The following is a 25,309-nucleotide window of genomic DNA, read 5'->3' on the forward strand; positions in this document are numbered from 1 at the left end:
TTAATAAATCATGTCTGTGGAAAAAATATGATCTTTTAGTCCCCAATTTTTTTATTTTCCCAAGGGTAACAGGAGAAATTGGACCCCAAAAGTTGTGATCCAATTTGTCCTGAGTACGCTGATACCCCATATGTGGGAGAAAACTACTGTATGGGCACACGTTGGGGCTTGGAAGGGAAGTAGTGACGTTTTGGAATGCAGACTTTGATGGAATGGTCTGCTGGTGTCATGTCGTGTGTGGAGAGCCCCTGATGCGCCTAAACTGTGGAAACCCCCCACAAGTGACCCCATTTTGGAAATTAGACCCCCTCAAGGAACCCACTGTTTGGGCGCATGGCAGAGCTTGGAAGGGAAGGAGCACCGATTGACTTTTTCAATGCAGAATTGGCTGGAATTGAGATCAGACGCCATGTCACATTTGGAGAGCCCCTGATGTGCCTGAACAGTGGAAACCCCCCAATTCTAACTCCAACCTTAACCTCCACACACCCCTAACCCTAATCCGAACCCTGACCCCAACCCTAACCCTAGCTCTAACCCTTGCCCTAACCCTAACCCTAGCCCTAACCCTAATGGGAAAATGGAAATAAATACATTTTTTTTACTTTTATTATTTTTCCCTAACTAAGGGGGTGATAAAGTGGGGTTTGATTTACTATTTATAGCAGGTTTTTATGTTTGGCAGCTGTCACACGCTAAAAGACACTTTTTATTGCAAAAAATAGTTTTTGCATCACCACATTTTGAGAGCTATAATTTTTCCATATTTTGACCCACAGAATCATGTGAGGTCTTATTTTTTGCGGGACGAGTTGACATTTTTATTGGTACAATTTTTGGGCACATGACATTTTTTGATCACTTTTTATTCCAATTTTTGGGACGCAGAATGAACAAAAACCAGCAATTCATGAATTTCTTTTGGGGGTGCGTTTACACTATTCCGCGTGTGGTAAAATTGATAAAGCAGTTTTATTCTTCGGGTCAGTATGATTACAGCGATACCTCATTTATATCTTTTTTTATGTTTTGGCACTTTTATATAATAAAAACAATTTTATATAATAAATAATTATTTTTGCATCTCTTTATTCTGCAAGCTATAACTTTTTTATTTTTTCGCTGATGATGCTGTATGGTAGCTCGTCTTTTGCAGGACAAGATGACGCTTTCATCTGTACCATGTTTATTTATATCCTATTTTTTGATCGTGTGTTATTGCTCTTTTTGTTCGGCGGTATGATGATAAAAAATTGTTTTTTGCCTTGTTTTTTTTAAGGGCTTCACTAAAGGGGTTACCTAGTGGGACAGTTTTATAGGGCGAGTCGTTACGGACACGGCAATACTAAATATGTGTACTTTTATTGTTTTTTTATTTACAAAAAAAGAATTTATTAAGGATTTTTTTTATATAGGAATTTTTTAAAAATTGTTTTTACAGGTTTTTGTTTTTTTTTTTTACTTTATTACATTGTCCCGGGGGGGACATTACTATATAGTGTCAGATCGCTGATCTGACACTGCACTGCACTATGTCAGATCAGCGACATAGTGCACTGAGAAGCATCCTCCCTGCTGGACCTGGAAGACCCCCCACGGCCATCTTGGAACCAGGGGCCTGCAGGGAGGAGGCCATCGGAACAACGCGAGCACATCACATTGTTCCGAAGGTCTCAGGGAAGCACGCAGGGAGCCCCCTTCCTGCATGATGCTTCCCTATGCCCCCGGAACACTGCGATCATGTTTGGTCGCAGTATGCCGAGAGCGGTCCATGACCGCTACTGTCACATAGTGCCGGGTGTCAGCTGTGATAATCAGCTGACACCCGGCCGCGATCCGCTGCGCTCCCCCCATGAGCGCAGCTGATCACGATGACGTACTATCCCGTCCATGGTCATACGGGCCCGGGTCACCTGGAACATCATATGTCAGGAAGGGGTTAAGCAAAGCAGGCAGTGAGAAGGTAGGTAATTCCTTCACCTACAAAATGGCTTTCTCTTCTCAAAATGTCTGAACACCAACTGCTGCTTCAAATTAAAACTATCTCACAGGACCTGGCTCCTCCCCCTTCTATATGACTGTAGAACTGCAGTCATTGGCTGACTGCCCTGAGGCATTTTTCCAGAACCTTCTGCATATTAAAACAGAGCTGGGTCACCTGATCAAGCTTGTGAGGAGAAGATTAACCCCCTTTTTGTGCTGCCTGTCAGCAGGTCTCACAATGCTTTTAAAATGCACAGTCCACATAAAAATTCACAGCATTTATATGAAAACACACCATATATCCGCTATCCCATAGAAATGGGCACTTTGTAGGATACCACATGTCTCCCCCCTTGAAGTGTCATCCCCGACACATCAGCATCTGTAAAACAAAATGAAACAGCATACAGGTACATGTATTCAATTCATACGGTTGCTTAAAATATTCTTGATTTTCTGAATACCTGTGACAAAACCTAAAGTTATGCAACATCTGAATGCAAAGGTAAAACAACATGTACATGTAATAAAAGAGTCCTTTTTTGTCCTGAAGTAGGTCCTTGCAGGAACAACCCCCACTAAGGGGGAGGGGAGCGGGATATCAGCTAACCCATTTTAACTTCTTTGCTTCGTCCCCAGGTGCAGTAGGGGTACAGAGACCATAGAGAAACTTTCTGCACCAGCTGTTTATTGGGAGGGTTAAGAAACAGTAATAAGGCTCTCAAAAGCCATGGCGTCTCTCTTATTATGTAGTTCAAATCCATCTCTATCAGAGCCACACATGCAAAGTCTCTCCAATTTAGATAAGTAGTGAGCAACTAGTCCCGGTAACAAGCGTGTAACTGTCCCCTTGTCGCTAATTCGGATCTCCACAGAGCAGGTACTCCCCTTTCTTCTTGGGTGGATCCAGGAACTATGTCAGAATCCTCTAACAGAGAATGATGAGGCACTGGAAGCATAACCAGAATACATGGTGCATTAAGCCAAAGAAATGGTGTGGTGGGGGTTCTGGAAATCTCTTCTGGTGCAATAGGATTAGAAACTGGCGAGACCGGAACTTCCAGGGGTATGCAAATCTTGATCTGGCTACGTTTGTGGGAGCAATGGTTCTTTTTAGCCCAAATGCTGTCTCCTAATTTTAAGGGTTTCGCATTGGCCCTTGCATTAAAATCATTTTTCTGTCTTTGGCGGACAGCTTTCATTCAGCCTTCTACAATTTCGTTAACTTCTTGGAGACATCTCCGGTGGTCTACCACACAGTCTGACTGTGTTGGGGATTTAGAGTGATCATCCACTCGAACGTTTAGCTTAAAGCCTGCAGGCAGTTTCCCTGGATGGCCAAACATCAGGTAATATGGAGTGTAACCGGTGGAGCAATGGGTGGTGTTGCTATACAGGTAAGTTAATTCTTGGAGCAACTCAGGCCATTCTTGTCTGTCTTTGGCTGCAACATTTTTTAACATGTCAATCAAAGTTTTATTCATCCTTTCACATAGTCCATTGCATTTGGGATGGTATGCAGTTGTGCAAAGTTTCTTGCAGCCATAGAGTGCACACAGTTCTTGGCACAACTCTGACACAAATTCGGGACCTTGATCAGTCAGGATCTGCTAGGGGTATCCATAAGGCCTTACAAAATGTTTTCAAAATACTGTGGCAGTGGTCAGGGCAGTCTAATCTCTGACAGGCACAGCCACAATGAATTTAGTGTAGTGATCGATAATCGTCAGAGCATAGAGGTATCCAGTACAACTGGGTTGCAATTTCACATGGTCAAGGGCAATGAGCTCCAGAGGATGGTGAGTTTCAATGGGATGCAGCGGGACTCTTTGCTCCATACCTTCTCGGCTACTTAGAGTACATGAAACACATTCTCTGCACCATTTCTCAGTGTCTTGGCACATTCCTATCCAATAGAAGCATTCCCGGATGGTCATCTCAGTCTTTGGCAGCCAAAGTGTCCTGAGTGATTGTGATAGGCCTCTAGGATGAGGTTGGCATCTTGTCTGGGTACGACTACTTGAAACACTCTCATGTGTGGGGGTTCGAGTTCATGGTGCGTCGAACAAGCACTCCTTTGTGGAACTGCAGACCTTTTTTCTGTTGCCATAATCAACAGAGTTCTGGATCAGATTGTTTGTTTGATTCTAGCAACTTCCGTAGGATTCTGAAAGTTCTGCTCTCCTTCTGGATTTCAGCCCAATTGTGACTCACCGTGGATTTGAGGCTAGGTTCAGAAACTGGGTTCCTTTTGACTCTCCGCACATTCTGTTTGGCAACATCATAACCTGGACAGGGCATCAGCATTGGCAATTGGTTGGCCTGCTCGTTACTTCAGGATAAATTGGTAGTTAGCCAAGCAAGAAGCCCATCTCTGTTCAAGGGTTCCAAGTTTAGCAGTCTGTAACTTGGACAATGGGTTATTGTCAATTAAAGTGATGAAGGAGGTTGTAGCCAAGTAATATTTAAATTTTTCAGTGACGGCCCACACTAATGCAAGGAATTCCAACTGAAACGAACTGTAATTCTGATCATTTTTCTCGGTTGGCCAGAGGGATCTGCTGGCATAAGCTATAACTTTTTCTTTGCCATCTGGACGTAAGCTAGCACTGCACCTAGTCCCAGATAACTGGCATCTGTATTCAGGTGGAATGGGATATTGTAGTCTGGGTAGGCAAGGATTGGGGCTTCAGTTAACTTCATATTAAGTTCTTGGAAGGACTGTTCTAGCTCTGGATTCCATTGAATATAGTGGTTTTTGTATGTCTTATGGCACGGTTGTCCTTTTAGGAGGTCTTGTAGGGGGTCAACAATCCGAGTGAAGTTTTTGATGAATCTTCTGTAGCAGCTAGCAAATCTGAGGAATCCGCGAACTTCTTTAATGGTAGTTGGGATAGGCTAGTCTTTTACCACAGCAATCTTCTCAGGATCTGAAATAACTCCTTCTGCACTAACTACATGCTCTAGATATTGGACCTTGGATTTTAGAAGATGGCACTAGGACGGTTTGACGTTCAGGCCATGCTTGGCTAGAACTTCAAAGACCTCAGCAAGATGCTGGAGATGTTCCTCGTAGGTTTTGGAATTGATGATTACATCATCTAAATACAGTAGCACAGTTTCAAAATTCTTGTGACCCAAGCAGCATTCCATGAGTCTCTGGAAGGTTCCCGGAGCATTGCACAGGCTGAAGGGCATGCAGTTAAATTCAAACAAACCCATGAGGGTAGTGAATGCGATCTACTCCTGGTCTACTGGGGCCATTGGTACCTGCCAGTATCCACTGGTGAGATCTAGGGTGGAGAAATAGACTTCTGATTTCATGGAGGTCAATGCTTCTTCTATTCTAGGCAGGGGGTATACATCTTTGTGGGAAATGTTGTTAAGTTTGCTATAATCAACACAAATAAAAATACTCCGATCCTTCTTTTTGACAAGAACAATTGGTGCGGCCCAAGGACTGCGACTGTACTTAATCACATCAGCATCTTTCATTTCTTTTATCATCTTCTTTATTGACTGGTACATGGATGGAGGTATAGGTCTGTACTTTTCTTTGATTGGAGGATGGGAACCAGTGGGAATGGGGTGCTCAATTGTATGGACTCTCCCGAAGTCCAAGGAAAACTTGCTGAATATATGCTGATATTCGTTGGCAACTCTAAGTACTCCATCTTTTAGCTTGAGTGGGGTCTCTTGAGTGCCTATGTCGAGTTCGTGCCACGACTCCTTTTCAGCTTCTGCATTTGGGGATAGAGCATTGGGATTCTTGAAGGATATCCTGAAAATTGAGTCTATTCAGTTTTGCTACCATCGTATCTTTATGCAGGGTCACAGTTTGGTCCCTGCAATTTATGAGATGTAAGGGTACTCGACCGTGAGTTACAGTAGACAAACGTCTTGCAGCTATAATGACTGTATCATCTTTATGTTCATTTGTCCTGACACTTTAGATCCATCTTGGTTTTGCACCACACCATAGTTTCTGTATGTAGTTTCAGGATTACAGGCATGGAGTCCACTACCCTGGCAAGGCCAATCTCCCTTCTTGAATTAGTGAATTTCTGATGACTAACGAGAATACGGAGCGTCTTCTGAATGGTTCTCTTTGCAGTTAGAGCACAAGTCATGCCTTCAATCAGTTCGTCAAAACAATTTTGTAGTACATTCATCCCTAAAACTACAGGGGGGAATTCATCTTCTCACGTATTGACTACAATAAGGCCTTGTTTAGGTAGTTCTGTTCTGTCAATTTTAAAAATAGCTGTCCAATAGCCTACTTGAGGAACAGGTTGTCGATTACTTGCAATAATGTGGAGGTCAGCCGAAGTAATTTTTGCCAGCTGATCAGTTTTTCAGTAACATTTATATTGTGGAAGCTGAATTGTGGTGACTTGCGATCCAGTGTCTAGATCTATTGTGATCAGAATTATGGGGCTATAGTCGGCATATTTCAGGCCCCAGTCTGGACCTAGGCATTGTTCTTCTGAGGGTCAGTTCTTGGCTTCAGGAAATTCCAATTTAAAGACCAACATTCCCTTTCTATGTGACCGTTACGGTTGCATGTGTTGCAAATCAGTCGACATAAGGAATCAAATCTGTCAGTAGGTTTCTTACCTGTCCGGTACTAGTGGTCTCTACTGTAGGGTGGCATATTCTGCATAAAACGAGGACGGTTTTCTTGACTGAAGGCTGGATGCTTCAACTCCTTTACTTCTTTGCATAGAAGTGCAAGACTTTTGATTAATTCCGCAATTTTGATTACGTATCTCTTCAGTAGAGCCTTCTACCTGTTGGGGAGCACACTGAACAACAATAGGTTTGGCAGGAGCAAACACAGCACTTTCTTGGTCGTTCAACTCTTTAGCCCTTGTGCTCAATATTTTTATGACAGATTCTTTAAAATCCAGAAAATTACTATCAGGGTGTTGTAGTGACAGCATTCTCAGTTGTAACCTGGTAGTATCAGACATTACTCCTTCAATAAGTTGTTCCTTTAAAATGTTATCAGCATTAACAGCTTCAGCCTGATCAGCTTCATTAAGCGCATACCAGGCTTCTTGTAAGCTGAGGGCAAAATCTCTTAAAGATTCATGACACTGTTGTCTTTTCCTGAAGAATCTCATCTTTAACTCTGACAGGGTTTTGGTTTCAAACATAACTCCTAAGGCCTGTTTCACACTTCCGTTTTTGACCATCAGTCAAAATCCGCCATTTTTAAAAAAAAAACGGATCCACCATTTTTTTTGGCGGATCAGTTTTTTTCCCCATTGAGTTGCATTACCGGCGGATCTTGATGGATGGCCATCCTTTGGATCCATTTTTTTGCGGATCCGCCAAATTTTTTGCGTCCGCCGACATGCCAGGTGGACGGAGAAAAAATTCTCTCTCTCTCTCGCTCTCTCCACCCCAGGCTGCGGTTCCTTTAAAATTCTTCATTCATCCGATCCGTCAAAAAAACGGTCCAGTGGCATCCGTTCACATCAGTTACCAACGGATCCGCTTTCCGCCATTTTGGCGGATTTTAACTGACACAAAAAAACTGAAGTGTGAAACAGGCCTAATCTGTCTATTATCTGCTCAGGAGTGTTCTTTATACTGGGAGGCCAAGACTTAACTTCGCTTAGTGCAGCGCCCCCTAGCTGACCAATCAATATCTCAGTTTTTGTGCAGGGCTCACTGGGTACAGTCTGAACATTGCCTACATTTTCTCTTTAAAGTCTTTTAATGCGTGAGGTTCTCCACTGTAGCTGGGGAGCCAAGGTGCCCCAAAATAATAAGGCATTGTTAATGGCATTGTTTGAGCCATAGGAGAGGATGGGCTAGTCACTTCACTCTCCTCTTCTGAAGACATGTTTATAACACTGCATGTATAATCCAGTAATTCCTCTTACCTTTCCGGCTGCTGTATGTCGCTCCCTCTTTTTTTTTTAAGGTACAGCAGAGAAATTTTCATCTTCAGTTGCTTATGCCTGCAGGGTACCGACTTTATTTACAAGATATCTGCACAAAAACTAAGAGAAGCACAGTTTAAATCACAGGGTATTTCAGTCAAATCAGATCACAGATTTCAATAAAGCAGCCAATGGTAGGTGCACAGTCCAACAGCTGTGGTGTAGTACAAATTCTTTACAGCAGTAAAGACTGATACTTTCTGAGGCAATTTTCTCTTCAACTTCCCTCAATATCAGCAATATTTATATATTCAGTCTTAAATAAATATAAGGCACAAACTTCCACCTGATGAAGTCTGGTTACAGGCGAAACGCGTTGTAAATGGACTACACAATATATCCTTGTCCTGGTCTTATTCCAGTGCTCCTGTGACCTTTTTTTAATTTCAGTTTCAATAAATATAAGGCACTGAGGATTCATCCTGTTTGTGATGCCAAATTCTTGTGGCATTCTCATGTGGTGTATGGCTGAGGGTTGTACTCCTGAAAGGGTATGATGTACTTTATGGTGGCCAAGCTTTCTGTCAGGAGAAGAGTCTTTCCTTCTCAAATTACACACACACACACCGGAAACTCCACAATACATTGTTTGCACAGTAACTGCCTCTAGGCAGAAGATGATGATGGTGGTAGTAGTTGGTGCATTTGAGCCCCAGTCATGAAGCAGTCATAAGAATTTAAAACAGAAGTCTTTTTACTGAAGGTAATGGGGCAAATTATTATTTACAAACAGCAGGAAACCGAGGTACAGGATTACACTCACGGTTGATGATTTCTGTGTACCTGCAGACAGGCAGATCTTAGTAACCTCTGGTTGTATTAAGTCTGAATAGTTCTTCTTCAGCACTGTGCTCTGTTTCTGCCCTGAGGTAATTCTTTCTCCTAGAGGTGCAATGGTAGTCTTCCTCACATTAACTCCCATTATCGTGTCAGTCCCCTTTTTAAGCAAAGCAGGCAGGGAGAAGGTAATTCCTTCACCTACAAAATGGCTTTCTCTTCTCAAGATGTCTGAACACCAACTGCCACTTCAAATTAAAACTATCCCACAGGACTTGGCTCCTCCCCCTTCTATGTGACTGTAGAGCTGCAGTCATTGGCTGACTGCCCTGAGGCATTTTTCCAGAACCTTCAGCATATTAAAACAGAGCTGGGTCACCTGATCAAGCCTGTGAGAAGATTAACCCTTTTTGTGCTACCTGTCATCAGGTCTCACAATGTATTTAAAATGCACAGTCCACATAAAAATTCACAGCATTTATATGAAAAACACTATATATCCAGTATCCCATAGAAATGGCCACTTTGTGGGATACCACACTTATTTATTTCACAATCTGTATTAAAAAACGCGCGTTCTTGCAATTTTCACACTGGCCACTGGGGCTTTTTAGACCCAAACTTCCTTTTTTTAAGAACAGTTAACAAAGCACCACATTATCAGAGGCAGTGACAGTTAACACCTCTATACCATAGGCATCGGCAGATTGAGCACTCCTGTGCATGGGACTGTCGGCTGAGATGGCTGTTGGCCGAGTGAGTGCTCCTGTGTATGGTACTATTGGCTGAGATGGCTGTTGGCCGAGTGAGTGTTCCTGTGTATGGGACTGATGGCTAAGATGGCCATCGGCCGAGTGAGTGCTCATGTGTATGGGACTGTCGGCTAAGATGGCTGTCGACCAAGTGAGCACTTCTGTTTATGGGACTGTTGGCTGAGATAGCCATCGGCCGAGTGAGCACTCCTGTGTATGGGACTGTCGGCTGAGATGGCTGTCGGCCGAGTGAGCACTCCTGTGTATGGAACTGTAGGCTGAGATGGATATCGGCCGAGTGCTCCTGTGTATGGGACTGTCGGCTGAGATGGCTGTCGAGCGAGTGAGTGCTCCTGTGTTTGGGACTGTCGGCTGAGATGGCTGTCGGCCGAGTGAGATCTCCTGTGTATGGCACTGTCGGCTGAGATGGCTGTCAGCCGAACGATTGGACCAAGCATCGTTCGACTGACAGCCATCTAATGTGTATGACCAGCTTGAGTTACAGGGGTGTCCCCATCTCAGGCATTTATGCTAGATCACCGAATGGGATTTTGCGCCTCTGTAAATTGAGATGTGGCCATATATGCTCTGTTCTTTCCATTCACCTCTATGGGAGTTGCAAAAGCACTAGGTAAGCTCTCAGACAGTGATACCTTTACATTTAAGGATTATGTTCTTAAAATGTTTTCCTCACTGCATGGTAATGAATACTGCAGTATAATACAGCTACCAGGAATGTGGGGAAAAAGCTTCCTACATTCATACATTGGAATTTCTAGTGACAATCTTCAATGGATATTATAATTATGATTCCCGAACACCATATGTGATCATTAAGAATGCTAAATAAGGGAAATTTTGACAAAAGAGTTATGAATAATATTATGTTCTTGATTTATACTATTAATGAATAAATATGAATCATAATTCCACAAAAGTAAGTGCCGTTTGTCAAGATCCTGCTAATTATTCTCATTTCTCTGGTGACAGATTGCGCTATACTCCGAGAGATTTGATGAGTTCCAGAGTTCATTGACGAAAAGCAATGAGGTTTTTACAACGTTCAAAAAGGAAATGGAGAAGGTAAATTTTCTTTTGCATTCATATACATAAAAGTGCTTTACTAATTATGTTATGTCTGAATGTGACTATAGACAAAAGCATCCAGTCATTAGCAGCCGTCGGTAACAGTAATGGTTATGCCCATACTTGAGCCATTTTTACCAGCTCTGATGAGAATCTGTTCCATGATTTGACACTATTATCTGACCTGCTTTATATTTCTCTTGTTGGTCAATACTGATAATATCATATAATAATACAACCATGTAGCGTCCAAATAACCATTCAGTGTTTTGTTCGCTGGCTCCATGTCATCTCCTCTTCCTTTCACTGTCGGGGTACCTCAGGGCTCAGTCCTTGGCCCTCTTCTCTTCTCTCTCTACACCGCCCCATCAGCAGATTTGGCTTTCAGTACCATCTTTATGCTGATGACACACCACTATACACGTCATCCCCTGACCTTACCCCCGCTGTACTACAGAATGCCAGTGACTGTCTGTCCGCAGTCTCCAACATCATGTCCGCCCTCTATCTGAAACTCAACCTCTCCAAAACTGAACTTCTTCTGCTCCCGCCGTCTACTAACCTCTCTAAATCTGACATTTCCCTCTCCGTGGGTGGCACCATAATAACACCCCGGCAGCAGGCGCGCTGTCTGGGTATTATGTTTCACACCAATCTCTCCTTCACATCCCATATACAATTTCTTGCCTGCTTTTGCTGCTTACACCTAAAAAACATCTCTAGAATCTGCCCTTTTCTCACCATGGAAACAACAAAAACCCTCACTATCGCCTTGATCCACTCCCACCTGGACTACTGCAACACTCTATTAATTGGCCTCCCTGTTACTCGACTTTCCCCTCTCCAGTCCATACTTAATGCAGTAGCCAGGTACATCTATCTGGCTAATTGGTACTCGGACGTGTCCGCTCTTCGCCAATCATTACATTGGCTGCCCATTCATTATAGGATCCAATTCAAAGTACTTGTTCTCACCCACAAAGCTTTCCACAGTGCACCACCCCCTTACATCTCCTCCCTCATTTCTGCCTATCCGCTAAACCGACCGCTGCGCTCTGCAAACAACTTTCGACTTACCTCTGCACTAATCCGTACCTCACACTCCTGACTCCAAGACTTCTCCTTTGCTGCGCAAATCCTCTGGAATGCTCTACCCCAAGAAATTAGGACTATTCACAATTTCCATAGTTTTAGGCGCTCCATCAAATCACATTTGTTCAGAGTGGCCTTTCAAGTTCACTCATCAAAGTCATTTTACGTGAAAGCGTGCATTTGTAGCCCATTCACTATCTCCAACCATCCCTTACTCCCTCAAGATGGCTGGACTATCATTGTAAATACACCATTATAAATACACACCTGTACTTTGTATCTCCTCCACCTCATTGTAGATTGTAAGCTCATTGTAACAAGCAGTGTTGTCTAATTTTGCTTTAATTACTGTATTGTTAACGTTGTTACTTATGACTTGTGTTTTGAAATACTACGGAATATGTTGGCGCTATATAGATAAAGATTATTATTATTATTGTGCTTTAATAATACAATTTAGCAGTGCTAAAGTAATGCCATCATATACCACAGTGCCCAATTTATTTTATGATACAAAGCCCAAATAATCACCATACTTTGTCCAAATTATTCTACAACATATTATCCAAATAAAATGATCATGTAGTCTGGATTATTACTCTTCAGCACAGATAGCCTCCCATTCCAACAATAATGGCCAATATAACCTCTACTATCAGAGATGTATAAAGAAGCTCATATGCGGCTGAGCAGCTAAGGCAAAATTGTATGGAAATAAGCACAATATACATTAAAGAATTGCTCTAAGCATAGGAACAAATGATTGTACCAAGTCTTGACTTCTTTTTTGTGGAAGACGGCCAGCAGTCTGGCCAGCATCAAAGCAGCGTTTGCAAGCTCTACAGCAAAGAGCTTATAAGTACTGTGCTCCTTTTCTGAGAGATCAGGCCCCGCGGGTCACCACAAACCTAGGCAATGGACAGTAAACTATCAAATTAAAAATATCTCTGTTCTTGAGAACACAGAGGTTTTCTTAATAACAAGAAATTGCAAAGTTGCTTGTTTCTACAACACATTACAATTTTATCTATTTATAATGTGGAGAACAACCCTTTAACGACGTGCTGAGAATGATAGTCAATCAGCAGGGGTGTGCAGTTTTTAGAAAAGAACTTGGAGTTCATCTTTAAAGGAAATCTGTCAGTAGCATCAACCCTCCTAACACGTCTACATGGCCATGTAGGTCATAGGAAGCTAAATAAAGTGATACCTTGATGTCGACGATCCGATATCTTATTCCAGAGATATCCATGTTTTTCTTATATGCAAATGAGCTGTTCAGGACTATGGTCCGGACACTGATCTGCATGAGAATCTGCCTCCGGAAATTATTTAACATGAAGGGAGAGTTACCCTTGTGAGACATGTTATGGCCGCTCTCATGATCTCCCTGCAGAGTTGAGTGTTATTATACCTGACGCATCTGCAGGTTCCTCTCATCTTCCATCTCACAGGCAGACAGGGTTGTAATATTGTTGCAATACAGCAGAGCTGTGAGGGCGGCAGCAAATGTGTTTGAAAGAAAGTTCAGTTTTCCTGTTCTTTGCTAGTTACTTGTCTCACACCGGTAATGTCTCTTTCATGTAAAATAATCTCTGGAGGCAGAATCTCATGCAGATAAGTGTCCAGCCCATAGTCCTGAACCTCTCATTTACATACAAGAAAAACATGGATTTCTCTGGAACAAGACATTGGATCGCAGATATAAAGGTATCACTTTACTCAGCTTCTTATGACCTACATGACCATATAGACAACTTAGAAAGGTTGATCCTACTGACAGATTCCCTTTAATCTGTCCGGACTACTTATAGCTGATATTAATATCAAAGCACACTTTTACCAATTTCAGATAAATATATTTATTCTGATTAATCATACATTGATAATAATTGAACAGAGGTAAAGATATTTATTAAATGCTGTGTTATTCTAAGTAAATATGTAAGTTAATATATGTCTTTGCTTACCGAGAAATGGATAGAATTGAAAATAGCCAAGTAGATAGTATTGACTACATAACATGAGACAAACGAACCTACATTGAATTAGTTTCTTATTTTGTTAATGACTGCTCTCTCCTGACATGTCGATTTTAGTCAATAATCTTGTGAAATAACATTTCTGTAACATCTTATATTGGAAATCTGAGTTTTGCCATTCCTCTGTGATTCCTCCTAGAAATATGAATACACTCACCACTAGGCATTACCATGTCCCTTGTCAATCTGTACACAATCTAACCACTACAGTCAGTGCTGATCAGACCCAACTGACAACTAAAAAGGGTTGTGCAAGAACAGCACAAAGTTCTAAGAAAAGATACTCAAGGATTGTTATTTTATGGATATTGCAACTATTTACAAGACATTTTTTAAGAAAACTGGTACATCCCCTTTAATATGTGGGAATATTTTCTATAAATTATTCATAAAGAAGCTGGTACCAGTAGAAGATACGTGATGTGGACAGAATAATTGGGACTCCTACGTTATTACACCCACATGAGCTATTAACCCCTTACCGACCGCTGACGGGATAGTACGTCAGTGGTCGGTATCCCCTGCTTTGAGGTGGCCTCCGGCGGTGAGCCCACCTCAAAGCCGCAACATGTCAGTATTGCCTATATGTAGCAAAGCCGATCAAGTATGGCATGCTTCTAGCCTCCTATTGAAGCATGTCAAAAGTTAAAAATAAAGTGTTTAAAAATTAAAAAAAACAAAAAAACATAAAAGTTTAAATCACCCCCCTTTCGGCCCAAACAATAAAAAAAATTAAATCTACACATATTTGGGATCGCCGCGTTCAGAATCGCCCGATCTATCAATAAAAAAAGCATTAACCCAATTGCTAAATGGTGTAGCGAGAAAAAAAATCAAAACGCCAGAATTACGTTTTTTGGTCACCGCAACATTGCATTAAAATGCAATAACAGGCGATCTAAAGAACATATCTGCACAAAAGTGGTATCATTAAATACATCAGCCCGGCAATCAAAAAATAAGCCCTCACCCAACCCGAGATTACAAAAATTAGAGACGCTACGGGTCACGGAAAATGGCGCTTTTTTTTTTTAAGCAAACTTTGGAATTTTTTTTCACCACTTGGATAAAAGAATCTTTGTTGTCTATGATCTCATAATGACCTGGAGAATGGCAGGTCAGTTTTAGCATTTAGTGTACCTAGCAAAAAAGCCAAACAAAAAACAAGTGTGGGATTGCACTTTTTTGCAATTTCACCATACTTGGAATTTTTTTCCCATTTTCGAGTAAGCAACATGGTAAAACCAACAGTGTCGTTCAAAAGTACAACTCGTCCCGCAAAAAATAAGCCTTCACGTGGCCATATAAAATAAAAAAGGTATGGCTCTGGAAAGAAGGGGAGCGAAAAACGAAAAATCGAAAAAAGCTCCGGTCATTAAGGGGTTAAAGCATATCTTTGTAAATTAGTAGGTGTTAACATGAAGTTGCAAACCCCCTTATTTTTAGCTAAAACTGCTTCCCGTATTCAGGAAAGGTTTAGTACCAGATTTTTAAGTGCGGGTGTGGGAGTTTTTCATCCAGAAAAGCATTTGTGGGGTCACACAGTGATGCTGGATGAGATGGCCTACCTCACTATTTGGCCAGGATCAGACTTGCGATAAACTTGCACTAGCCTCGCACCTCAATATCCAGCACTGCCGCCGGCACTCAGGATCGAAGTTTGCGGCTGCATGTATTTCTATGCAGCCGCACACTCTGGTCCTGAGTAGCCGGCGGCAGTGCCGAGATGCAAGACTTGTGCAAATTTCTCGCAAGTCTGATCCCGGCCTCTCAGATACAGTTCATCACAAAATTGTTCAGTGTGGTTGAGAATCAGCGTTTTGTGTTTCCTTCCACACCAAACACCCCCAATCATGCCTTTATGGACCTTGCTTTGAGTCACAGTCATGGTAAACAGAAAAGGGCCTTCCCTAAACCGTCTTCAAAAAGTTGCAAGCTACGATTGTCCAAAATGTCTTGGTATTCTCAAGCAATAACATTACTCTTTACTGGACCTACAGGAGATAGGCAAACCCCTGAAAAACAGCCCCATAGCGTTTTACATTCTCCACCCAACTTTACAATGAAGTCAAACTAGTACCATTTCCTGGCTTTTGCCAAATCCAGACTTGTCCATCAAACTGATAGATGGGGACACGTGATTTGTCACTCCAAAGACATGTTTTTACTCCTCCAGAGTCCAGTTGTGCCATGTATTACACCACTCTATTGAACTATTGACATTGGGACTGAAGAAAAAAAATGAATTCAATGATTAAGGCTAAGTTCACACTAGGAGTTTTTTCATGCTTTTTTTATGCAAATTTTCAGCTGCATTTAACAATACCAGCAAAGTCTTTGAGATTTCAGAAATCTCATGTACACATCTTGGTTTTTTTTTTGTCATCAGGATTTTGTGCTTTGCATGGTTTTTTGGACAAGCATGTCACCTTTTTCAGGATTTTTTCAGTGTTTTTCACCCATTGACTTGAATGGGTGGTGAAAAATGCTAGAAAAAAATGCAAGAATCCTGTTTGGCTGTGTTTTTTGTGCTAAAACCTGATTCTATGGATTAGGACTTTTTTTTTTTTCACTAAAACTTATCAGCATGCACCCAAGACAAATCTGGCATGACAAAACCGCCGCAAAAAAAAAGCAAGAAAAGCCATGGAAATCATGTTTTTTTCCTGCAGCTTCTTTCCTGCCAAGAGATGCAGAAAAAAAACGCTGAAAAAAACTTGCCATAGTGGGAACTTACCATAAGAGGTGAGTCCTACTGCTTATGTCCATATATTGTACATAGATGTTAAAAATAACTGAACAATAGAATGACAATGTGAACCAAGGACAATTCCAATTCCCATTTATAGCGTGATCACTACAGTCCTTAATGTTATATATGGTGGACGCTGTAAAGTATATTCTAGAAGCAATAACAAGAAATAATACACATGTTCCAATACATACAAATGTCTAATAATGGGGCCTGCAAGTACACGCGACAGATAAATTCAGACCCCTAGAACAGGCAGACATTTCTTTTAGAATTTATACATCACAAAACAAAAGTATTGTTCTTAATGCAAGATAAATCATCTCTGCTCTCAAGACCCGACAGCCTTGTAAAATATTAATGACATAATAAATTCTCTCTTTGAACAGCAGACATAAAATGTAATTACCTTTGTCAAAATACAGTGATCATTTCAGCGCCGTGACATTTTTTCTTCAACACCTTGTTCATTTTATTTCTGCAGCATCCAGCCATTTGTTTTTATGATTATGTGCTAACTGGAATTTGTGTTGTGAATCTCTAGATGACAAAGAAGATAAAGAAACTAGAAAAAGACACAAACACCTGGAAAACGAGGTTCGAAAATTGCAATAAAGCTCTGCTGGACATGATTGAAGAGGTGAGAGATTTTCTATCAAATCATGGCTGACCAGCAGTGCTGGGGATTGCTAGATTTTTTTCTTTTCTTTTATGTTCTGACAGTTTCATTTATTTACTCCTTGTCTGAGAAAACTTTACTTGACCCTGACAAGTGCCATACGTTTTATGATGATTATCAATCTGGAGAGAAAAAAATAAAAATAAGCCTGAAATAAAAAAAAATGTCTAAATATGACGTGTGAAATGTTGCACGATAATCATACATATTAACTATTGTGACATCTTGAATTAGAAAAAAGAATTGTTTTTTTTCCACAGAAGGAATGCCAGTCTAGTCCATGTATGGCACGTGTATGGTATTGGACCAGCCTCAATACAATGGTTATGAGCTAAAATGCCAAAGATATCCCTTAGGGCTCATACTTACTTGCGAAAGACTCGCATGATTCTCGTGTGAGTCTCTTGCATGAAAACCCGGCACTGCCACTAGCACTCGGACCGGAGCGTGTGTCTGCATGTATTTCTATGCAGCCGCGAGCCCTTAGACATGAGCAGCATTACTTCTGAGAAAAAAAACAGAAACTTATTACAATCCTGGATAATCCATTAATATGGACTAGTGCTGAGATACTGAGATAACACCGAGCATGCACGGATAAGACGTTATCCAAGCACATTCGCTCATCAGTAAAGAGGGCTAGTGATGAGCGATTATGCTCGGATAACGTCATGCAACTGCAGGGACCTAAACATAATATACGAGCACACCCAATATATTCAGATAACAACAAGTGTGCTCATCACTAAAGATAACCTGTCACAGGTCAAAAGTGACCAGTTTTTGCTCCTATTTTATTTTCGATGCTTCCCTGTGTTTTCTGTTTGGTTTCTTTTTAATCCATGATATGGCTCCATAGATATAGGCCTTCTTAATTAGTGCTAATTTTATATTTTTCACCGAATGGGGTGTTGCTCCCAAAAAGCAATATAGAGCAGCCTAAAGACACACCCCTAGAGAATCTGTGAGCCACGCCCAATTGAAAAAGAATTAGCACTAAAGTGAAAGGCCCATATCTCTCCAACAGTATGGATAATTTAAGGAAAAAAAAAGAATACTATGGGGAACAGCAGAAATAAAAGCAAAGCAAAATGGTCCTTTTTGACCTGGTGATATGTGTTCTTTAAGTTTTTAAAGAGAACTCAAGCAGAAAAGCATTGGAACACATTTTCGAAGATTAGTGGGAACTAAGTCTCATTTGGCTATCATGCCCACTTTTCAATCAGTTGACAAATTTGCTAAGTGATCAGAAAATTGGCTCATTTTCTATGTTCAAACCATTCAGTACCACAGCTTAACCAAACCCTGGCATGAACTGTTAATTAATTGTGGACCAATATGTCCTATGGTGGGCCATCCTCTATGACATTACAGTTGTAAAGAAATAAAAACAAAACAAGGAAATAATAAATTAAAGAGGACCTTTCACCAAATTTTTCATGTGAAATGAACTGAACACACAATATAATAGTAGCTGAAAAGTGGAATAAAAACTTTTTATTCTTTATTTTGCCTTTCCATTCCGTAGTTATATTAGCAAAGTATTTGATCCCTAATGAGTGTGTTCAATCAGATTGCAGTGTGGAGTAGGACTGTGGGTATACTGTGGGACACTATTCCTATGCTATTTAGCAACTATGTGAACAATCCTTATGTGTGCACATGTTGCCCCATTCCTAAGCTTCCACAAAGCACTTTTGGTTTCCAAAAGACACGCAGTGAGATGAAACTGGTTACCGGTCAAGACCCAGAACCCAGACAATGCTAGTCAAGAGCTGAGACAAAGCTCTCCTTCCACCGAGTACAGGAGACATCTGCTGTTGGTGAAGCACCGAAGATCCATGAAGAGTCTACGCTCGGGGATGGATGCCTGCGGTGGTGAACAGGAAGTGCGAGTGTACCGGGCCATTGCTTCTAGCACTGATGTACAGCACAGGGGTTAGCCTGGGCTAGTACAAGGAGGCCCAACAAGCATTGTTAGGCTATGTGCACACGTACCAGAACTCTCGCGGAAATTACCACGAGAATTCCGGAATTCCATTCCGTGGGAAAATCGCATTTTAAATTCCTGCGATTTTCCCGCGGAAAAACTAGCATTTTGCAAGCGTAATTAGCTTGCAAAATGCTAGCGTTTTCCAAGCGATCTGTAGCATCGCTTGGAGAACTGATTGACAGGTTGGTCACACTCGTCAAACATAGTGTTTGACGAGTGTGACCAACTTTTTACTACTGAGGCCGCCTATGCAGCATCAGTAGTAAAAGATAGAATGTAAAAAAAAAATAAAAAATGGTGTTATTCTTACCTTCCGACGTCCCGCGCATCCGTTCCCAGTATTCCTTTGCGAAAATGCCCGCGATGACGTCCGTTCTCGCGGGATCGCGATGTCTCGCGGTAATTCGCAATGACGTCGCGCGAATGACCATGAGACTTCGCGATCCCGCGAGAACGGACGCCATCACGGGCATTTTCGCAAAGGATTACTGGGAACGGGAGCGTGGAGAGAGGCGGGAAGACTGTGTGGGACGCCGGAAGGTAAGAATAACAATATTTTTTATTTTAAATTCTATTTTTTACAGGGATATGGTACCCAAAGCCCGGAGGACAGTCTCCTCTCCTCCGGACCGTGGGTACCATCTGCAATTGTTCTGCTTACTTTCCGCATGGTGTGCACAGCCACATGCGGGAAGTAAGCGGAACAATGCATTCCTATGGGTGCGGGATCGCCGCGATTCCGCAAATTAATGAGCATGCTGCGTTTTTTACCGCGAAGCGATTCCGCCGCGGTTAAAACCGCAGCATTAGCACAGCATTGCGGAATCCCATAGGAATGCATGGGATGCTTATTTTTCGCGTTTTCGCGGCAAAATCGACCGATTAAAACCGCCGCGGAAACGCGAAAAAAACGCCACGTGTGAACTCAGCCTTAGACTTTGTTAGGAGAACATACGGCCTACCGTAAAGAACCGGAGACCCCCGCTATAGCCTGTGTTACAGGAAGAAACAGTACAGTGACTCTGGTAGTACAGGGATCATTACTCCTGTTAGAAAACTATAAGTATACACTCACTGGCCACTTTATTAGGTACACCATGCTAGTAACGGGTTGGACCCCCTTTTGCCTTCAGAACTGCCTCAATTCTTCGTGGCAGAGATTCAACAAGGTGCTGGAAGCATTCCTCAGAGATTTTGGACCATATTGACATGATGGCATCACACAGTTGGCGCAGATTTGTCGGCTGCACATCCCTGATGCGAATCTCCCGTTCCACCACATCCCAAAGATGCTCTATTGGATTGAGATCTGGTGACTGAGGAGGCCATTTGAGTACAGTGAACTCATTGTCATGTTCAAGAAACCAATCTGAGATGATTCGAGCTTTATGACATGGCGCATTATCCTGCTGAAAGTAGCCATCAGATGCCTGTTCTTAGCTGAGAGGAGTGGTACCCAGTGTGGTCTTCTGCTGCTGTAGCCCATCTGCCTCAAAGTTTGACGCACTGTGCGTTCAGAGATGCTTTTCTGCCTACCTTGGTTGTAACGGGTGGCAATTTGAGTCACTGTTGCCTTTCTATCAGCTCGAACCAGTATGCCCATTCTCCTCTGACCTCTGGCATCAACAAGGCATTTCCGGCCACAGAACTGCCGCTCACTGGATTTTTTTTCTTTTTCGGACCATTCTCTGTAAACCCTAGAGATGGTTGTGCGTGAAAATCCCAGTAGATCAGCAGTTTCTGAAATACTCAGACCAGCCCTTCTGGCACCAACAATCATGCCACGTTCAAAGGCACTCAAATCACCTTTCTTCCCCATACTGATGCTCGGTTTGAACTGCAGGAGATTGTCTTGACCATGTCTACATGCCTAAATGCACTGAGTTGCCGCCATGTGATTGGCTGATTAGAAATTAAGTCTTAACACACAGTTGGACAGGTGTACCTAATAAAGTGGCCAGTGAGTGTATTTAACAAGAGATTGCCGTAATACTTAGAGTGAACCTGAGGATTCATTGCATATCTATATTGTATGTTTCACACTGTAATTACTCTGCATTGTATTATTCACTGTTGCTATAGTTACCACCATTTCCCACCACCTTAGAGAAATAACCCGTTAAATTGTTTACTTCAGCCTTATCCATTTATGTGTGTTGCATCCAGGCACCTGCTTATATTTAGTGTAGTCGGCAGGATGCGACATTCCTGCACAGAAATGGCGGGCCAGTCATAAACCGAGTCCGCCTGGGGGAACATTCCCCTGGGGGCTATGCTCAGTAACCTGCTGAAGTTTACGAGAAGCAATCTATTGTTGTGGGACTGTGTGGAGTGACTGAGGAGCAGATTACGCATGTATCCTATGACCTCTGCCATAAAGTCGGAGTTGTCTCTATTGATCCTGGATGGAAAGGCATGACAGACGTTTATGTACCGGCAGCCAAGGGACCGTGAAACCATATATGAAGTGATTAGAATTCTAGAGGACATGCACAGAGACACTCTGGAACTAGGCAACTTACGCATGTGCTTGTTCAGTCAGGTCAACGGGGAGAGCGAGACTGTGACCCAGTACGTAAACGCAGTTGGGTCGCCCCCCAGGGCCGCGGGGCTCTCGGTACCGGGCCGGTATCAGTGGGATGTGTCACAGCAGCAGTGACCCGGACCGTGGCCCTTGGCAACCAAGTAATAGAAAGATGTGAATGGTGGAATGTAGTTAATGGAATAGTTTGTGACTCCACCTGTGGTGTTCGGCAAGGGAGGTGTTAAGCCGACGCTGCAGACAGATCCTCTGGGACAGATGGTGTGGTACAGCAATGATGTTATAGCCCTCCGCAGGTAGGGCTGTTATCCCAGGGCAGGATAGGTGAAGAGACACTTAGATGGTGTAGTGTCCGGTGCAGGGGATGTAGCAGTGCCAGGCGGACGGACGTAGGAAGGAATGGAGGACACCAGGGCATGTAGTTCCAACACTTTACTCACAGTCTGTAGTGCCCGCTTCTGTGCCGTGTCCTCCGGGTCAGGGACTCAGTCAACCTCCAGGCAAGATGGAATGCTCCTTTCCACGCTCTGCCAACTTATGTGACTTTTCTGAATGTCTCCTCTATAGCGCCTTTAAGTGTGAAGATCTCCTAGTACTGAGTTACACTGGAGTTCTTCCTGACAGATGTTCCCAAGAACTTTACTTGTACGGCAGGCAGCTGTAGCCTGCTTCGGGGACTCTCTACTCCTAAGTCCCAGCTCTCTATCCGTGTTGCTGTTGTGCCCTCAAGTCTTAGATGGGAGTAGTGCATTTACAGCCCACTACTCCACCAGTGTCTGCTGCAGAACCATTAGTGTCCATACAACCTCGGGGACCGGGCCCCGGCCTTGCGCTTAGAACTTCTAGGCAGGGTTCTTCCGCTAATCCACGTCCTCTGTGTGCCCTTTTACTCCTACTTTCCGTACTTGTCTTTCCCTCCTATGGAAGCTCAGGCTTCAGTTCAATGTTTTTCTCCTTCTTTCCTTTCCTGTGCCAGCTGGCTCAGATTACTGAGGCAGCTGCAGCACTCCTTCCTCCATCCCTCTTCCAGGGATCCCCACTCCTCTCCGAGTGGCTTCCTCTCTCAGACTCCCTTACTGACTGACCTGTAATCCTAAACCATCCCGCTCTTTTATGTATTCTCAACTCCACCCACCTCCCAGCATGTTTAGTGTTCCAAGCAGGGAACCACCAAAGGTGCTCTGCTTCTCTCTAAGCAAGGAGCCGCAATGTGGTTTTGCTGAACTACTCTTTTGTGTGGGGTGCGAGTGTTGGAGCGTGGTCAGGAGCCTCCATCTTACCTGGATGGTGGGGCACCACACCCTTGGAGAAGGTGCAGTACCTCTGTGGCGACTGAGCCTCAGGGGTGCCACACATTTCAGGAAGAGATGGCTCACATCACCAAAAAGACCCAAGATGAGGTCCAAAAAGAAAGCCTACGGTCTAACACTAACATGATCTTCCTGGAGGCTGGGGCAGAGGCCCAAGTCCTGGAACGAGACACCCCCTTCTCCTGACAGGTATGGTCCATAGTCATGAAGTAGCCACCTCTAAGGCAGCAAAAAAGGAGCCTGACTGGGCCCGGGAGTTGCACCAAGGGATTCTGGACATTAGAGACAAATTGCATGGTATTAAAGGGGGACGAACGTCACCATGCCTGGCCCTGCGGTCCAATATGAAGAAATGTCAAAGCGGGAAAACATCCCCCCTCATGCCCCACTGCTTTGCACCTACCGCCTTTCAGAAGAACGGGTGGTGGAGTGCTGGATTTATGGTGGAAGGGGATATATCTCACGGGATTGTCCATACCAGGAAAGGAGGAGGACGTGGTGTCCACTAAATTAACGCGCCCCGCGATCGAGGAGCACATCATGGCATCTCAGACCCCAGAAAGGATGGATGTAGACTCTGAGGATATTGTTTCCAAGAGATCCATAATCTTGGGTCCAGGCCTATTTCATGAGTTTTATTTTTTTAAACATTCTGTGGAAGCATGGTTGAAAAGCAATGTCTGACTTTCATTTGTTTATTTTCATAGATTTTTGATTTATTATTACTTTTGTCAGATTCAAGTTAATTCTGAACATTGTGGGTTTTTCGGTCATTAAACGAGGGGTACCAACAAATTTGACCACAGGTGTTTCTCTGCTATAAAGAGGCAAAAGAAAAAAAAATGTTTTATTTTATTCTGCAGCCAATGTTACATCGGGTGTCCAGTTCAATATGAAAACTTTGGTGAAAGGTTCTTTTATGTCCCTTTCTTTCATTACACACTCCAACCTGTCTGCCATCTTCCTTTCCCTCACAAATCATGAGGATATAATTCTTGAGAAGACTTTCAAGGGGTTGGGCCATGAACACTGGAAAGATGATAAATGTATAGAGCATTGTTTCTCAATTCCAGTCCTCAAGACCCACCGACAAGTCATGTGTCACGATGTGACCGAAGCGGTGTGACACGACCCCACAAAAGGTCAGTCAAAGGACAGCACAACACACAAGGGAACACCAGGGAAACGTTAACAACGGAGGGCCCTGTCGATAGGGAACGGGGGAAATGGACACCTCAACTCACTTGAGGAAGTGCCCTGATCTTAATAGCATCCCTTTCACCCCGTCGTCGAACAGGATACCCAATCCCTCACTTGCCCTGCTCCTATCCCTAAGTAGGGAACTGGCAGGGAACTGAGAGCACTGGTCGCACCGCTGCACTAACACAACAAAAGGTAAGTACAGACAGACACCAAAAGGGAAAGGGTAAACTAAAAATGCAACACTTAGCTATCTGCTGCAAAGCACCGCACAGCAGAGTAAGGCACCTGACAAGCGAACTCAGCAAAGCGCAACAGCACCCAGAGAGCTCCTTTCTGCAGCTTGGTCGCTGTAGAATGAACTAACACCGACATTCAGCTGATGCATCAGGTGACCTCTTAAAGGATGGTGGGAGTGGACACCACCCAGATCAGCAAACTCAGCAGCAATGCAATTACACCAGCAGGCCAGTGGGGAAAAAACTGACATTAACCCCCCATGGCCTGAAAGGAAAAAAGTTTTAATCTGAGCAGCCAGATCTGCCACAAATCCAATAATGGATCGTGACATCATATTTTCGGATTTCCTTAGTACTGCATAGGTGATGGAATTAATGCTTGAGCAGGTGATAAAATAATACTATGGATATCCTGAAAACTTAACCTATTGGTGTGTCTTGAGGACTGGAGTTCAGAAACACTGGTATAGAGGGTCTAACTTGTTTGACCCAAGGAAATATTGGGAACAAGGATCCTCTATCCTTTGTTTGAATGAAGCAATCCGTTATGAGTCATGAGTAAGCATTTCATTTCTATTCAATGTTTATGCATGGCCAGTTTTAGGCAAAGTGGGGCCCTAGGCAAAGTTTAAAATGGGCCCCAAATGATAACATATTGCACATCGCGCAGAAGCATTTTGGTTGTATTTACATGCGCTGAGTTCAGGACGCTAAATGAGTGTGATCGACAATATTAAAATCGTTCAACACCTGTTTCTTGGCCTCTTTCAACCATCTGAGAAAGAATAGTGGGGACAGAACAATCACTAATGGATCACTAATTGATCACCATACAGTATCATGTTATCAGCAGCACATCTACAGTTTACAGCGGCGATGTGCTGCTGAGAACAATGATTTTTGTTCCA

The 25,309-nt window shown here is 42.9% G+C and overlaps 1 protein-coding gene across 1 annotated transcript in view; it reads left to right on the top strand.

Annotated features, from left to right (window-relative positions):
- TXLNB (taxilin beta) overlaps positions 1 to 25,309 on the top strand; it is a 269,051-nt gene that overhangs the window by 229,891 nt on the left and 13,851 nt on the right. Inside the window, exons 8-9 of the mRNA XM_073575698.1 lie at positions 10,457 to 10,549; positions 16,983 to 17,078. Of these exons, the coding sequence (XP_073431799.1) occupies positions 10,457 to 10,549; positions 16,983 to 17,078 (189 nt within the window). The remainder of the gene's footprint in view (positions 1 to 10,456; positions 10,550 to 16,982; positions 17,079 to 25,309) is intronic.

This window comes from Dendrobates tinctorius, unplaced genomic scaffold (genome assembly GCF_039654945.1).
Source record: "Dendrobates tinctorius isolate UK_male_01 unplaced genomic scaffold, ASM3965494v1 ptg000046l, whole genome shotgun sequence".
NCBI classification, from domain to species: Eukaryota; Metazoa; Chordata; class Amphibia; order Anura; family Dendrobatidae; genus Dendrobates; species Dendrobates tinctorius.